This window comes from Pinus tabuliformis, chromosome 4_1 (assembly GCF_031772625.1).
Source record: "Pinus tabuliformis cultivar Carrire ecotype Pingquan chromosome 4_1, CPIR1, whole genome shotgun sequence".
In the NCBI taxonomy this organism is placed as follows: domain Eukaryota; kingdom Viridiplantae; phylum Streptophyta; class Pinopsida; order Pinales; family Pinaceae; genus Pinus; species Pinus tabuliformis.
In genome coordinates this window covers 412774493-412791729 of record NC_142303.1, presented here as the reverse complement: position 1 = coordinate 412791729, position 17237 = coordinate 412774493, and the positions used below count along the sequence as shown (strand labels likewise).

The 17237-nt window shown below is 38.5% G+C and overlaps 1 protein-coding gene across 1 annotated transcript in view; it reads left to right on the top strand.

The window, feature by feature from the left end:
• Window positions 1-16923, top strand: part of LOC149176062 (18.6 kDa class III heat shock protein-like) — a 37269-nt gene extending 20346 nt beyond the window's left edge. The window contains exons 2-4 of the mRNA XM_089421332.1: window positions 15814-15848; window positions 16048-16293; window positions 16383-16923. Of these exons, the coding sequence (XP_089277458.1) occupies window positions 15814-15848; window positions 16048-16293; window positions 16383-16646 (545 nt within the window). The 3' untranslated portion in view covers window positions 16647-16923. The remainder of the gene's footprint in view (window positions 1-15813; window positions 15849-16047; window positions 16294-16382) is intronic.
• The last annotated feature ends 314 nt before the right edge of the window (window positions 16924-17237 follow it).

Below are 17237 nucleotides of genomic sequence, written 5' to 3'. Positions count from 1 at the left end.
TCTCATTGAAATATACAATTGACTCACTTAGCACTACTAACTAAGCCTCCTAATCTACAACTAATCCAAGTCAATACAATTAAAATAAATACTGTATCCCATTGACTGGTCACGTCATGATGGCTCTCAACCAAATGATGCCCATTCGAGTTGAGCTAACTCATTAAATTGGAATTTTTCTATTGATCTAAAATGTTTCATAAAATTAAAACCTTTTAATGTTTATAGTTAAGGATGGTGGAATAAAATTACAAATTACACTTATTTGATAAACAGGGTGATAATGGGAGGGTACCATCCTCATAGCAGTCCATAGATGTTGTTGAGGAAGTGCTTAGTGATCCTTATTGGTTTGACGGTGATGAGTTGTTCATGTCTACCGACCCAATTGTAACAACGAATAATATTGTGGTTAGAACAAACGAAGAACTTGCTTGCTTGATTTTCATTAGAAATAAAATTATTGAGATTAAATATAGATCAACATGTTAAACCAACATCTTGATGGATATCAAGTAATAACCATATTTTAAAGTGATTTTTTTTATGTCATAAGTTCAATTATGAATGTTTGTTTTTTTATTTTTACATTGTCTAATAGAAAAAACATTTTCTTTCTTATATAGGATTTTTTGGTAGAGTTTGCACTACAACATACAAACACCACGAGCCAGCTTTCAATGGAAGAGAGTGTCATACATGAGGATTCTATACTAGAAGACGAGCACATGGAAATCATTCCAATAGTGTCGACTAGTGCACGAGGTAAAGAAAACTCTAATGTTATTTTTATTAATGAATAATAACAAAAAATGTCAATTTAACATTTCTTTCTTGTTACAGTTGATGATACACCCCTCATGGAATAACGTCAATAATGTCAAAATGAAACGACCAAGCCGCCAAAAATCAAGAAAAAGAAAAAGAAAAAGAAATGATTGTACGAGTTATATCATTAGAAACATCACGTACCATATTATGAAAACATATTTTTGATGATAAATTTTTTGAGATGAAGTATTTTGTGTCTATGATTAATAAATGAGTGTTATATGTTAATGAGTAATTTCTATATGTTTCTTTATGTACATGAACTTGTTTCATATTATGTAAACATATTTTTTATGATAAAATTTATTGAGATGAAATATTTTGTGTATTTACGAATGAATGAATGAATGTTTGCTATTTTTTTATGTATCTTAATCTCTTTCTTTCGACTATTTCCTATATAGTAGATAGATTGGGTACTGAGGAATAATGTATTTCTTTCACATATAGTAGATAGATTGGGTACTGGGGAATTGAGAGCAATGTGAAGGTGAGGGGGGGAGGGGCATGAGAGCTTCCACCTCCACGTGCTTGGCCATGTTTAGTATAGAATAACTTATGATTTGGATAATATTGGAGGAAAGCACCCTCAATCCAATAGAGCAACAACAAAGTCAATGTTGACTTCATTGCTACTTCATCAAGTGGAGGGAATTTTTCTCCAAGATTAAACTACTCCAACTATTTATTCTCGAAACCAAGAGGATCTCATTCAGGTATTCATGCACTCAAGTCCTTTTAATTATTATTTATTCATGCAAATAAATTTAATATTTGGTCAAATTTAATCTAAGTTTGCCTCATTGCTCTCATGAATATGTGTTGGACAACTAGTATCAATTCAGATGTTGCAGTGGAACAATTACCTGAAGAAAATAGCTCAAAATGGTAAGGGTTTAGGTGAGACAACAAAATTTGTTTGATATTTGTGTTGTATGTCTTGGCCGAGTGGGAGTTACATAAAGGTTTATAAGAAATAAGAAACTTTTCCTTGAAAAATCATGCAATATTTGTCTTTCTTTGACCATTTTGTTTGTATTTGAGTGAAAGACCACAAATTGTCATTTTTCATGAAGGGCAGTAGGAAAAACTCTTACTATATTAATTGGGCATCAAGCATTAGTACGATTTTTCTTCTATTTTATTAATAATTTATCTCATCTAACTTCTCCTCCTACCTTTGTTTTGCAATTACTTTCATTAACATATATGTATTTGAAAGATTAACAAGGGTTGGATTCATATACATGAGAAAAAATCATCGAAGCATTGCTCAAATTTATCTCACCAAGCACTTGGCTACACGGTGTGTGATTTAGTTTTGCGTTTCATTTGATTTCAAGTAATTTTTTATTTCTACATTGCAAATCTTCCAAGACTATAGACCCAATTTCTCTTCTTATCAACTTCAAATGAGACTTCCAAGACCATAGATGCAAAAACCAACACACCATAATCAAATCAACCACCTAACCAAGAGATCTTCTTCATCAAACTCAATTGTTGTCTTATGCTCCTTTAGAACTATGGATACCCTAGAGAATTCACACTTCAAATGAGAGTGACATCCTTTTACTTTCTCACTAGACTTCTTGCCTCTTCTTAAGCCTCTTCACATTCTTTCCTTGCTTCAGAACAAATCAGAAAAGATGTGGTTCAATTTCTCACCAATTTAGGTCAAATTTCATCATAGTTATAGACTTCTTGTGGGTTGGATGTGTCACTGCAACGCCAACTTGAAGGGTTGTCCAACCTAATCAGTTGGTGGAATATAAGACACTTTTTACACAAAATAAATTTCTTTTTACACTACCTCTCAAGGCACATACCCCACCCGGATTTTCACCAAGTATGTCCCTTTGGGACTATTTTTATCTTGGATTACCAATCCTCAAAGAACATTGACCCTCTTCGACCACTCTTATATTGGATACCATTTCAAATACTCAAAGAGTGTTGGTCACGAGACTGTACTACCGATATTGGATTTATAATCCTCAATGAGTATTATTCTCATATGCTTAACCAATCGTTTGGACGCCATTATCTCCTCATGGCCTTCAAAAATATGTACAGTTGTTAGTCTTGGTCTCGTGCATGACACATGAAGTAGAGAACTATATTTTCCACTCCCTTTTAATCAAGGAGGGGTGTCAATAATTAACTACTATGATATTAGCTCTTAGGGCTCTATCATCATCGTCACACTTGCAAGATTTTACCTTCTGGAGTCGTTTTAAATACATCATCGTCATCAAGATAGGGTACACCATCACTTTCCATATTATCAATTTGCATCAGTTTCATCTTCACGAACCAATCACCATACCAAAGGATTAATACAAGCGTTACCAAGCACAATATGTGATAACAAAAGCATGATGTCAATATAACAATCTAGGGTTTCTATGCAACAATGGAGGATGGAATCCTAGGGTTTCCAAATACAAACCCTAGATCTAGATAGAAATCAAATCATCATCCTCATCAATCATGCCCTAGATTCTCCACAAACCCTAGAAATCAAGAAGTAGGGTTTTCATGAGGGAACTAGAAAAATAGGGTTCAAACCCTTTGACAAAAATAATATATATTATATGTATCTCATGGTTGTTAGAAAATGTAGCAAGAAAGGTTCAATTTGACTTTATCCTTAGTCAAATTGAGAAAATCGAATTTCCACATTAGTGGGACAACTTGGAGGCAATTAACTAGTGTGACATGGCCCTTTTCACTCGGTTAGATTAGAAAATTTGAGTTAGTGGGCTTGAAGTTCAGTCATGCATGTGTTGATTGCTAAATTATAGTAATCTAGTTCATTTCTTTTCAGTTGTACTTGATTAACTAACCTCTATCAATTAATAGAGTCAGGTAAAGGCCAGTTGTGCAGTGAGACAACGGTCTAACTCAGAGATCTGTCAATTAACTGATCAACCAGCCCAAAATAGCCCAGATATGCATGGAATTTGAATTTCTTAGCTAGAGTGGAGGAGACAAAGGCTAGTGTAACATTAATTATAAACTAGTTGAGTGTACAATTGTTACATGTAGTCACGAGATCAATTCCTTGGGAATTGTGCAAGGAAATAGGGACTTTGATATTGTTTAGGAGCTCAAAATTGTTTGGGATTATGCAAGGAAATAAGAGTTTGGAGGAGGAAAATATTGGCTAGGTGTTGGTTAGAGGTTCTCATTCGGTAGAGAGAATAATTTACATTTGCAAGTGGTGCTTAGAGCTAGAGCATGCACTTGTAATAGTTTCTATTCAACTGATTAATGCAAAGAGGATTGATGGGTTTTTCCTAGTTGGGTTCCCATAGAAATTGTTGAGAATGCAACAAGATGATGGAGCTTAGTGGAAAGAAGTCGCCTTCACTAAGTGGGCCCGCAGGCTATTTTTGGCGCAAAGTCTATTTTTAGACCATGTTTATTTTTAGACATATGGATCATGGTCTATGAGTTGTAGGATGTTATTTGTGGATGATTGGTCATGTTGGTAAAAATAGATGGACCTCTATTTTTAGACATATGGGCAGAGACTATTTTTAGACTGCCAGGCTAAAAATAGAACAGTCGAATATTATTAGCTCATAATAATATTTGGACTATAAACATTATCTTATCCTCTTGGAGCACTTCAGTTTGAGCTATAGATGTGGCACATGCAGCTATCAGAAGGAAATATGCTTTTCTTATGGGTCAGTTGAGCTATTGCATGATGAACTTCAGTTAGAACTCATGTGCTTGAGTTTGGTGGAGTTGATTGAGGAGTTGATGGAGTTGTGTTCAGTTTGACTTGGTGTATTTAGTCTAACTGTAGAATACACTAGTGATGAGTGATGTAAATTAATTGTTAATTAATTCACTAATTATTAACTCATAAAGCAACTAAAGAATACATGAGTTAACTTAGTGCATGGACAGTTCAGTGGAGACAGGTGTTAGAGGTTGAGATTGCTATCAGTTGTGACTATAGTTGTGCATGAGATTTGCACAATCAATGGATTGAGTATTGCCAATGAGGATTGCGTGGTTTAGCCAAAGGAAATATGAGTTTGGATCAGGCATTCTCATCTATTCTCATGCAGGATTACGCAGTGGAGGCAGGCAAGCAGTGGAGGAGATTTGAACCTGTGATTGATTTAGATCTGAGCTAGTTTGTGTGTAACAGGTGGAGATAGTACTGAGTACTTGTGAGGAGTATTGTACTATGTATTGCTACATGTTCTCAATCATTATAATATACAGATAGTGTGGGGTTTTCAGCTGTATTCTTTCCCCGGGTTACATACTGTGTTAATGTGTGCATGCGATTGATGTTTCATTGTTTTTAATTCCGCGAAATTGATGATCAACGTAGAGGAGGTTATGTATTATGCATTCATTCCGCAATAGTGTATAATCAGAATAATCTCTGTGAATAAGTGTCATATTATTCAAAATTTCTACATGGTATGGGAGCAGAGTTGATCATCAGAGTCTGTAATCGGGCCAGGTAGCCTCTGGATTCGTCCTTCCTTTGGAAGGTGAGATATCCGGTAAAATCCCATATATTCAATCTCTGTATGAGAAATACTTTGTTCTCACGAATTTTAGATCAAAAGCGATTGAGTTTTGAGCTGGTGGAATTCGAATTTGCAGCAGTGTTTTCTTGGTGTCAAAGTTAAAATGTCTTTCAACGGATTGCGATTGGAGTATGCTCTTGAGGGAAACTCGAATTATATTGCATGGAAAGACGGGATGGAGGCAGTGTTAGATGACAATGGGCTGAAGGATTTCATAGAGGCTGAGGTCCCAAAGCCTACTGATACTGCTCAAGTTGAGGTTTGGCAAAAGAAGACAGCAAAGTGTTGAAGGATTCTGTTGGAGGGCGTGAAGGATCACATTGTGTCCAGCCTGCATGGAAAGGCTTCTCCATACTTGATGTGGAAAGCATTGATCGATCTATTCCAAAGAAAAAGTGACCAGAGGAAGTTGGCACTCAAGGATAAACTCAGAAACATTAAGTGCGAGAAGGGAGACAGTATGCCCAAGTATCTCACGAAGTTCACTCAATGCCAGGATGAGCTGGGAAGTGTGGGGGTGACTGTCGATGATGAGGACTTGGTGAGCTTGGCTCTCCTTGGTCTTCCGAAGAGTTGGCATTCCTATCAGGACTCTGTCAATGGTTGGGAGAAATTGCGAGGATGGGAGAGACTTTGGTCAAATCTTGTGCAGGAGGAGATCAGGCAGAATACCAGGGACGGATCTTCATCAAAGGCAACTGATGAAGAAAATTGCACTTTGGCTGCCAAAGCAAAGAAGGGGAAGAACAAGAAATCTTCTCATTCTGGTGCGAAAGGCAAGAAGCAGGACATGTCCAAGGTGAAGTACTTTCACTGTCACCAACACGAACACTATGCCACAAATTGTCCGCAGAAGAAGAAAAATAAGCAAGCTAATGGATTTGCAGTGGGAGAGGCCTTAGCCTCATAGTTTGAGCTTGATTTTTCATTGACCGCATGCTTGGTATCAAGTGTGATGGGATCGGTATGGTTCTTGGACAGTGGTGCGTCTTTTCACATGACAGGAGATCGAGATTTGTTTTCTGATCTGGAGGAGAAAGATCTTCGAGTGCACATCGAGATGGGCGATGATGGTAGATACAGTGCGACCGGTATCGGTACCATTTCCTTTGAGAGGGAGTCTGGTAAACCCTTCGTATTGAAGGAAGTGATGCATGTTCCCGGATTGAAGAAGAATCTTATCTCTGTGGCGATGTTAGAAGACAAGGGATATGATGTTGTTTTCAGCGAGGGAAAGGCTTTCCTACGTAGTAAGACAACTGGAGAAACCCGGAAGATAGGGGTTCGAGTCAGGAACCTTTATCAGTTACATGTAGATGGCTGCGCAGCAATGGCATGCAAGGCAAAAGGATTGGTGAGCCGGGATGATGGCGAGCTGTGGCACAGGAGGTTGGGCCACCTTCACCATGGAGCCTTGAAGATACTACAGCAGATTACTACTGGGCTTCCTAAAGGCACTCTTGCGCAGTCAGATCAGTGCAAGGGGTGTACTTTGGGAAAATTTATGAAAGCCACCTTTCACAAGAAGGATAGTCGCACCACGATGATCCTTGAGAGAATTCACATAGACATGTGTGGACGTTTCTCAGTAGCTTCGACAGCAAAGCATAGGTACTATGTGATATTTGTTGATGATTTCTCTCGGAAGTGTTGGATCTTCTTCATGCAGAAGAAGAGTGAGACATACTCAAAGTTCTATGAGTTCAAAGCACTGGTCGAGAAGGAGTTGGGGAAGAAGGTGAAGGCTCTTAAGAGCGACAATGGTGGTGAATTCATCTCTGGCGAGTTCAAGTACTTTTGCAGCGCAGAAGGGATTTGAAGAGAGCTCATAGCTCCCCATAACCCACAGCAGAATGGGGTTGCTGAGTGGAAGAACAGAATGATCGTGGGTGTTGCACGGGCGATGTTGCATGATGAGGGCCTACCCCTTCACTTGTGGGTAGAAGCATGCAATAATGCAGTATATGTGCAGAACCATTGTCCGCATAGGATACTTGGCATGAGTACACCCGAGGAGGCTTATTCTGGTAAGAGGCCTGATATTTGTCATTTGAGGATTTTTGGTTCTAAAGTTTACATGCATGTGATGAAGGATGCCAGGAAGAAGCTGGAGCCAACTGCAGAGGTTGGGATATTTGTGGGGTACACTGATACGCCCAACAACTATCGTGTGTATTTTCCAGACAGTCACAAGACTGTTGTGCGATGGGATATCAAATTTCAGGAGGAGAAAGCCATGAAGTGTTCGCTTGAGAGGGAGCCACACTTGCATGCAGATGAGGAGCTATTAGTTCCTAAGGATGAGCTTCAGGACGTGGATCAGCCACAGGACGAAGTTCATGGAGTGGAAGAGACCACTCATGCAGCACCAACCATCAGAGGGCGAAAGCGCATTACAGAAGCTAAGCGACTGGCTCAAGATGCAGAGAAGGTTGTAGGACCACCTATAGCTCAACGCAGACAAAGACAGTGACCTGATCGATACACTGGATACATGGCTCTTGTGAGCAAATGTGTTGTGACTGAGCCATCCTCTTTCGAGGAATCTGTGGAGGATCCCGCATGGGTAGATGCCATGGTGGAAGAATATGATTCAATTGTCAGAAACAGTGCATGGGAGATTGTCCCAAGACCAGAAGGGAAATCAGTGGTGGGTTCGAGATGGATCTACAAAGTGAAGCAAGCAGCTGACGGGAGTGTGGAGAAGTACAAGGCAACATTTGTTGCCTGAGGCTTTTCACAGATAGAGGGGATCGATTATGAGGAGACCTTTGCACATGTCGCAAGGTATTCTTCCATATGGATGATTCTTGCTCTCTCAGCACAGATGGGGTGGCACATTCATCAGATGGATGTGAAGACTGCGTTCCCCAACAGAGTCATTGAGGAGGAGGTGTATATAGAGCAGCCCGAAGGTTTCAAGATCTTCAGCAGTGATTCGCATGTGTGCAGGCTCAAGAGAGCATTGTATGGATTGAAACAAGCACCACGTGCTTGGTACACACGGATAGAGAGTTATTTCACCGGACTTGGATTCTCCAAGAGTGAGTCGGATCCTAACCTATACCAGATTGTGGTGGAGGGTAAGTTGCTTATCATTGTACTTTATGTAGATGATTTGATTCTAACAGGTGATGATTTGTTGATACTTTTATGCAAGGATGATCTTGCTAAGGAGTTTGAGATGAAGGACTTGGGCCTCCTTCATTATTTCATGGGATTGGAAATTTGGCAGCGAAGTGATGGACTATTTGTTTCTCAGGGTAAGTATGCTCGGGAGTTATTGGAGAAGTTCAACATGCATGGCTGCAAGCCTATTCATACTCCTCTTCCTGGAGGTTGGAGGAATCAGGATGCTATTTCAGCAGAGGTAGTGGATGCCACTGTTTATCGACAGTTGGTGGGGTCGCTTATGTATCTGGTCAATACACGACTCGATATATGCTATGCTATTAACCAGCTTTCATAAGCTATGGTTAAGCCAACCAAGCTCTTCTGGAAGGCAGGCAAGCATGTATTGCATTATCTCAGAGGCACATCGGGATATGGATTGTGGTACAGACAGGAGGATGAGGTGAAGCTATGGGGCTTCACAGATGCAGATTGGGCAGGGATCCCAACGGAAAGAAAGAGCACATCTGGAGGGATTTTCTGTATTGAGTCGACTGCAATTTCTTGGTACAACAGGAAGCAGATATCTGTGGCACTCAGTTCAGCAGAGGCCGAGTATATGGCAGCAAGTTTAGCTGCATGTGAGGCTATATGGATGAGGAAGATCCTGGTCGGGTTGTTCGGTTCATACTTGGAGCCTACTGTGATTTATTGTGATAACCAGAGTTGCATTAAACTCTCGGCTAATACAGTATTTGATGATAGATCTAAGCACATTGACATCAGGTACCATCATATCAGAGATTGTGTGCAGCTAAGAATCATGTTACTTTCATACATTCCAATGGAGGATCAGGATGCTAATATCTTGACGAAGGCACTCAGCAGGAGCAAATTCGAATACCACCGAGGCAGGATAGGGGTTGCTGATAATCCATATCTTGTTGAGAGGGAGTGTTGAGAATGCAACAAGATGATGGAGCTTAGTGGAAAGAAGTCGCCTTCACTAAGTTGGCACGCAGGCTATTTTTGGCACAAAGTCTATTTTTAGACTATGTCTATTTTTAGACATATGGATCATGGTCTATGAGTTGCAGGATGCTATTTGTGGATGATTGGTCATGTTGGTAAAAATAGATGGACCTATATTTTTAGACATATGGGTGGAGTCTATTTTTAGACTGCCAGGCTAAAAATAGAATAGTCGAATATTATTAGCTCATAATAATATTTGAACTATAAACATTATCTTATCCTCTTGGAGCACTTTAGTTTGAGCTACATATGTGGCACATGCAGCTGTCAGATGGAAATATGCTTTTCTTATGGGTCAGTTGAGCTATTGCATGATGGACTTCAGTTAGAGCTCATGTGGTTGAGTTTGGTGGAGTTGATGGAGTTGTGTTCAGTTTGACTTGGTGTATTTAGTCTAACTGTAGAATACACTAGTGATCAGTGATGTGAATTATTTTTTAATTAATTCACTAATTATTAACTCATAAAGCAACTAAAGAATACATGAGTTAACTCAGTGCATGGACAGTTTAGTGGAGACAGGTGTTAGAGGTTGAGATTGCTATCAGTTGTGACTATAGTTGTGCATGAGATTTGCACAATCAATGGATCGAGTATTGCGAATAAGGATTGCATGGTTCAGCCAGGGAAATATGAGTTTGGATCAGTTATTCTCATCCATTCTCATGCAGGATTGCGCAGTGGAGGCAGGCAAGCAATGGAGGAGATTTGAACCTGTGATTGATTCAGATCTGAGCTAGTTTGTGTGTAACAGGTGGAGATAGTACTGAGTACTTGTGAGGAGTATTGTACTATGTATTGTTACATGTTCTCAATCATTATAATATACAGATAGTGTGGGGTTTTCAGCTGTATGATTTCCCTAGGTTACATACTATGTTAATGTGCGCATGCGATTGATGTTTCATTGTTTTTAATTCCGCAAAATTGATGATCAACGTAGAGAAGGTTATGTATTATGCATGCATTCTGCAATAGTGTATAATCGTGATAATCTCTGTGAATAAGTGTCATATTATTCAAAATTTCTACTGAAATCACTATGTAATTTTGGTTTTTCTTGTTTCATGTCTATGCATGTTGTTCTAAACTTTGATTTCCATTCCGTAGATTGTTAGATTAGAATTGTGTCTTTTGATTTCAGTTTGATTTATTGAACAAGTGCAATTTATATCAAAATTTCTACATGGTATTGGAGCCCTGAAACCACATTAGAACCAATATTTCGAATTCGTCCCTCAGGAATTTTGAATTGTAGCTTCATTGTTGAAGTTTTCCTTCAGATTTTGGACAATGTCTTTCAACATACTAATATTGGAGTATGCCCTAGAGAGTCACTCAAATTTCATTGCTTGGAAGGACTGGATGGAAGAAGTGCTTGATAATAATTGTGTTATAATATATCAAAACTGATATTGCAAAACCCCAATAGTCTGATGCAAATCAATTATCCCAATGGAAGAAGGATGTTGCAAAGGCCAGGAGAATTCTTCTGGAATTTGTGAGAAACCATGTGATCTCAAATCTCCATGGAAAAGCTACACCATTTTCTGTGTGGGAGACACTAACTAAGCTATTGGAAAATAGCAGTGACCATAGAAAATTGGCCCTAAAAGACAAACTTCAAAACATAAGGATTCAGAAGAATGAATCTGTGGTCCAGTACCTGACTAGATTTACACAATTTCAAGATGAGCTTGGATGGGTTGGGGAGAATGTTGTAGAAGGTGACCTAGTGCGCTTAGATCTTCTAAGCCTTCCAAAATCCTGGCATAGCTACCAGGACTCTATGAATGGAAGGAAAAAAATACCGAATTGGGAGAGGTTGTGGTCTGATTTGGTACAAGAAGAGATCAGGAGAAATACCAAAGATGGAGCATCATCAAAATGAGAGGATGAAGAAAATTTTTCCTTGGTTAGGAAGGGGATTAAGGGAAAAGGAAAGAAGACCTATAACAAACCTAAATCCAACAAAAAATATGGCAAGAAGAAATACTTGAGCAAGAAAAATACTTCCATTGCCACAAATATAGGCACTATGCTACAAAGTTTCCACGCAAAAATTCTAACAAGAAACCCTCAGGAGGAGTAGGAGGTGAAGCACTAGCCTCATAATTTGAATTAGACTTCACCCTAATAGCGTGCATATCCACACTATTATGGGGTGTGTGTGGTACTTAGATTTCAGTGTCTCGTTCCATATGAAAAGGTGTACATAATTTTTTAGCAACTTGGAGCATAAGGATCTCCAAATGCACATCAAATTGGGTAATGATGGGAGGTACAACACCAAAGGAATTGGGACTGCATGCTTTAAGAGGGAGTTGGGCTCCCATTTCCACTTGAAAGATGTCATGTATGTACCAAGTCTCAAGCATAATTTGGTATTTGTTGCAATTTGGAGGATAGAGACTATGATGTTATTTTTAGTAAAGGGAAAGCTTTTTTGAGACACATAGCCACCTATGGATGTTAGCTGGTCATGGATCTCCTTCAACCGACCGAGGAAGACATCTATCTTCTCTCACTTCTCCATCTGGTATGCCCTTAGGTGATTCTCCAAGAGCATATTCCTCTACACAGAAGTATGCTAGTACAATGTCTTCAAAGTGTCCCACATCTCCTTTGTCATTTCCTTCTACGCAAAAATGTGGTACCACATGATCCTTGACCCCATCAAGGATGATTCACTTTGTCTTAGCCATTGTCTCATCATACATACCATTCACTACTAGGTCGACCGGGATAGCCATCGTTCTCAAGGCGAAGCCTTTGATGCGATGTTTTTTCTAGAACGGACAAGATCCTGGCCTTCTAGACTACAAAGTTGGACTCTATGTCTAGCGTGTCCTGATCTCTCATCTAATTCATGGCCATTTCACTGCTCTCCTTTCAACTCTTCCAAGTGTTTCTACTTCCCTCCTGGAAGTCCTCTGTTCGACTCTTGTCGAGTCTCTCTTCTTCCTGTTTGGAAGTTCTCAGTTTGACTCCTCCTGAGTCTCTTTACTTCTCATCTAGAATTTCTCCTTTGGACTCCCTCTAAGTCCCGATTTCCCTCCTGGAAATCCTTCTGCCAACGTCAAGTTTCCCCACTCCGATCATTTTTGTAACTGTAACATTGATCTGGATTCCTACACTAGAAAACCGTCTCAGCAGCAACTCCCTCCTCCTTGGTGTTGCCCTTTTAGGTATTGTTCTGACCATAGTACCCCACCAGCTTCGCTCCACAAATTACCCACAGCCTCCTATGCCCCAATAAGTGAAGGATTAATCCACTTGACTCTGCGCAATCCCGGCACCATCAAATCAACTCCCCTAGCCAACTGCGTTAACCCTCCTAGGCTCTGCGTGAGATTGATTCTGCCTCCCTTAGCCTCTGCGTTGCCTTTCTCTGGCCTAGAACAATGACAGAGTGCCTCTGCACCACTCCTTTCTCTGTCGCCTTCTGCAAGGATCAGCTCTGTCACTGGGGACCACTGAATCTGTTGCAAATGCTCTGCTTGGTTAATGCCTTCAATTTTCTTATGATCTGCAACCACACTCTGATACCTTGTTGGAATTTCTAAGTTTAACCCGTTAGAAATTCTTCATGTACTATCTGGTTTATTGCTTCCTACGTGTTTAATTACTTAACAAGTTATTTACCATGTAAACACTGAAAATAAACACAAGTACAGTGTTAACATCTACAGATCATCAACTAAAAGAAAACAAGCACACAAGTGACACCGTTACTTTTGGACCAATGTCCCCAGAAAAACCCAATGTGGAAAAATCAGTGCAGCTATTCAGAGGGTTTTATTATTATACAGTTTTCATAATACAACTAAGGTGCCAGAAATGGCTCAACCAACATACAATTCCCTTAGCAGTAGTACCTCTCCTCGGAGATAGATATTTCGGTTGATTAATCACCAGATGAACAATCGTACAACAACAATTGCATCTTCCACTGCTCTGCATCACTCTGATAGGGACTGCATCACCCTACCCAGCTCACCAGCTCCCAGTCTGTCCCACGAAATCCTCCCAACGCTACCTTTTGGCCCTGTGTCATCTCTACTAACCTCTCTGACCTTTTGAAGCTTCTACGTCAGCCATTAGACCCTCTGAGTCACACACACTGGCCTCTCCTGGCTCTGTGCAGCTCGTAGCTACCTCTGCATAACACCCAACTGCGTCTGCATCAACCTCTCCAGGATCTGCGTTGTCTCACTAGTACCAACTCTGCCTCTCTGTTATGTACTCACTGCCACTAGCTGTTGATCATTGATTCGATTTCTCTTAGCAAACCTCACTCTAGAAAATTGAACGACTCATCACTCTAGTGTGTTCTCCAACTGACCCTAAAGCCTCTTCCTATACTTTTATACCCCAAGCAAGTACCCTATTTACTAAACCATTTGTTATATCGCTGCATCCAAGTATTTTGGTCAATTTGAAATTATTTTTTTAGAGTAGATTAATTAAACACTACAAATTTAAGTTTACCACAATGTGTTTTGATCAATTTGAAATTATTTTCTTATAATAGATTAATTAAACACTATGCAAATTTAAGTTTTTTATAAATGGTGAGAAAATCTATAATCTATTATAATTTATTTGTCAGTTGTGAAACTAGTTGTGAGGACACTCATCACTAGTTGTTGAATCATCACTCCTACTAGAAGTCTCTAGGTCGATTCATCACTGTTATTCAAGGAAAATCACACCACCTAGAATAACCAACTAGTTGTTCGTAAGGGGCAAACTTTCACTCCTACTAGATGTCTCTAGGTCTTGAGCCATTACGTTTAAAGAAACCCAATTCTTAGTCAAACAAAAACAATTTTAAGACAACTATACAAATTTAAATTATTTTTACCAAACTTTATTTTTTCTTAAAATTTCTTTGTTAATTGTCAAACAAAGCATTTTTAAGACAACTATACACATTTAGATTATTTTTACCAAACTTTATTTTTAAATTATTTTTCTTACAAATTTAAATTATTTTTACCAAACTTTATTTTTTCTTAAAATTTCTTTGTTAATTGTCAAACAAAGCATTTTTAAGACAACTATACACATTTAGATTATTTTTACCAAACTTTATTTTTAAATTATTTTTCTTAAAATTATACTTGCGGAAAAACTTAATAATAAAGCTTTCCTTTTTAAAATTTTAACAATTTAGTAAACCAAAACTAAATTGAACTATTCCAGCTGTAGGTGCTTGTCCAGTTTTTTCCCTATGGGTCTTGGGCCATTACATTTAAAGAAACAAGTTCTTAGTCAAACAAAAACACTTTTTTTCCTGAAGGTGGCAAAGCCTATCAAACTCGGGTGTCAAACCAACAGTGAGGACAGCCATCTCTGGCTGCTATCCGCGAATGTCGGTTTGACTCATCACTGTTATCAAGGAAAACCACGCCACCTGTAATAACCCGCTGGTGGTCCGTAAGGGAGCAGGCTTTCACTCCTGCCAGATGCCTCTAGGTCTTGGGCCGTTAACCTGTTTCCTTACGTCCGAGAAAGACGAGCTCTTAGCCAAGCAGAAGCAGTTTTACGGCATACTCCAGGCCGACAAACAAAAACACTTTTAAGACAACTATACAATTTAAATAATTTTTACTAAAACTTTTATCTTTAATTTTTTTCCTTAAATTCTTTTAGTCAAACTAAAGAGTTTTAAGACAATTGTACACATTTGAATTAATTTTATCAGACTCTATTTTTAAATCATTTTTCTTAAAAGTATAATTGCCTAAAAACTTAATAATAAAACTTTTCTTTTTAAAATTTTAACATTTCGATGAATCAAAACTAAATTGATGGCTTAAAAGTTAAATGTTTGTATTGTAAATTGGATTTGTTCCGCGCCATGTAAAGCATAAATTATTTTTACCAAACTTTATTTTTAAATTACTTTTCTTAAAATTATAATTGCCAAAAAACTTAATAATAAAACTTTTTAAAATTTTAACATTTTGGTGAACCAAAACTCAATTGATGGCTTAAAAGTTAAACGTCCCAATTGTAAAGCTCGAGAACGTTCCACTCTCTTCCAATTTTTCCTCTCGAAGTTTCTATGTGCCTATATATCACGAGGGATGGGATCAGAACTGTCAATTGAATTTGCTTGATCGATGTCCAGCTTCTAGAGTTTTGGTGTTTGGAATCGATTTGCAAAGAATCTCACCCATCCACTGTGACTGCCTGTAATCCATTTTATTTCTTTTCAGAGGGTAAGTCTAATATACACTGTTATCCATTTTATTCTTTTCAGAAGGTAAATCTAATATACACGGTTTTGCCTTTTTGGTTAGTAGGGTTTAACATTTTTGGTTGCAGGGTTTAAGCTTCTGTAGAGTCTTTTAATGGCAGCTAGGGGGGTTTGAATAACTTTATGGCAATTTTTCGTCTGTAGAATCTTTTAATGGCAGCTAGGAGGGTTTGAATAATTTTATGGCATTTTTTTGGGGAAATTGGTTGAGTGTAACGTATTTTCTATGGAATAAAGAGTTACCTGGATCGTGCTCTGGAAAAGCTGGAGAAGAGTTACATGGATCGTGGTCTGCACTTCCCGGAAAAGCTGGAGATGAGCCCTCTGTTATATGACAAGCTGCAGATGCTCAAAAGTCAATGCAGGCGGTTATATGGCCATCACCATGAGGAGAACAAGGGCGTAGCGGTGGACATCGAAGAAACGCCCAAGGAGTATGTGTTCTACGCTGACGTTCCGGGCCTTACCAAGTCCGACATTCAGGTAAATGGCGAAAATTAAATCCAGTGAGCAGGGTGGGTTTCTTGATTAGGGTTTCATTTTAGTGACAGGGAGGGTTTATTTTTTTGAAGGTGTATGTGGAAGAGGAGACGTTGCTGGTGATAGAATGCCAGGGAGTCAAGCGGAAGCGCGACGCGGTCGAGGATGAGGAGGGCTGTAAATATCTGCGAGTGGAAAGAAAGAGAAGCCCTAAGTTTGCCAGGAAATTCACGCTGCCTGGGGATGCCAATGTCGAGGGCATTTCTGCATCGTGTGTGGATGGGGTTTTGACTGTTACTGTGCCCAGGATTCCGCCTGCCATGGAGTTCAAAACAATTCAGATTTCCGTAAACTGACGATAGAGGAAGGCGTTTTGCTTAACCCTTTTTGTTTCTTTGTTCTTCAACTGTAACCAGGTGCTGTTCCATTTTTGTTCAATGGAATGGAAGCGGTTTTTTGTTTGGAGAAGTCTGGTTTTCCACTGGTGTCAGTCAGATGTAATTTATTTTTTGAATTTGGAACAAAGAATTGATCGCAATGAGTACTCTGTTTTGGGATGCGTAAATGAGTAAATTAGAAGGGTAGAATGTCTTTTTCCCAATACAAATACATTATGATATGATTTTCTGTTTATGCACATGATTATGATTATGATTATGATTATGTGATTTAGATGAGGGACATTATTGTGTAATGCTGGAAATCATTTATTTATTTTTTACTGTCAAAATTACATTGTTCTTTAAATTATACATATATTATAATATATGTTTTTTATTTTTATTTTTATTTTTGGACATTAGTTAGTATTGGTGGATGTGAATATATGAAATGTTTTCATATGTATTTTAAATTTTATATGCCATTTGTTATATATATATGTATGTATTTTTATATTTTTGAAGTAAATAATTTTTATAATTTTGTGTAAGTTTGTGTAGTTACTA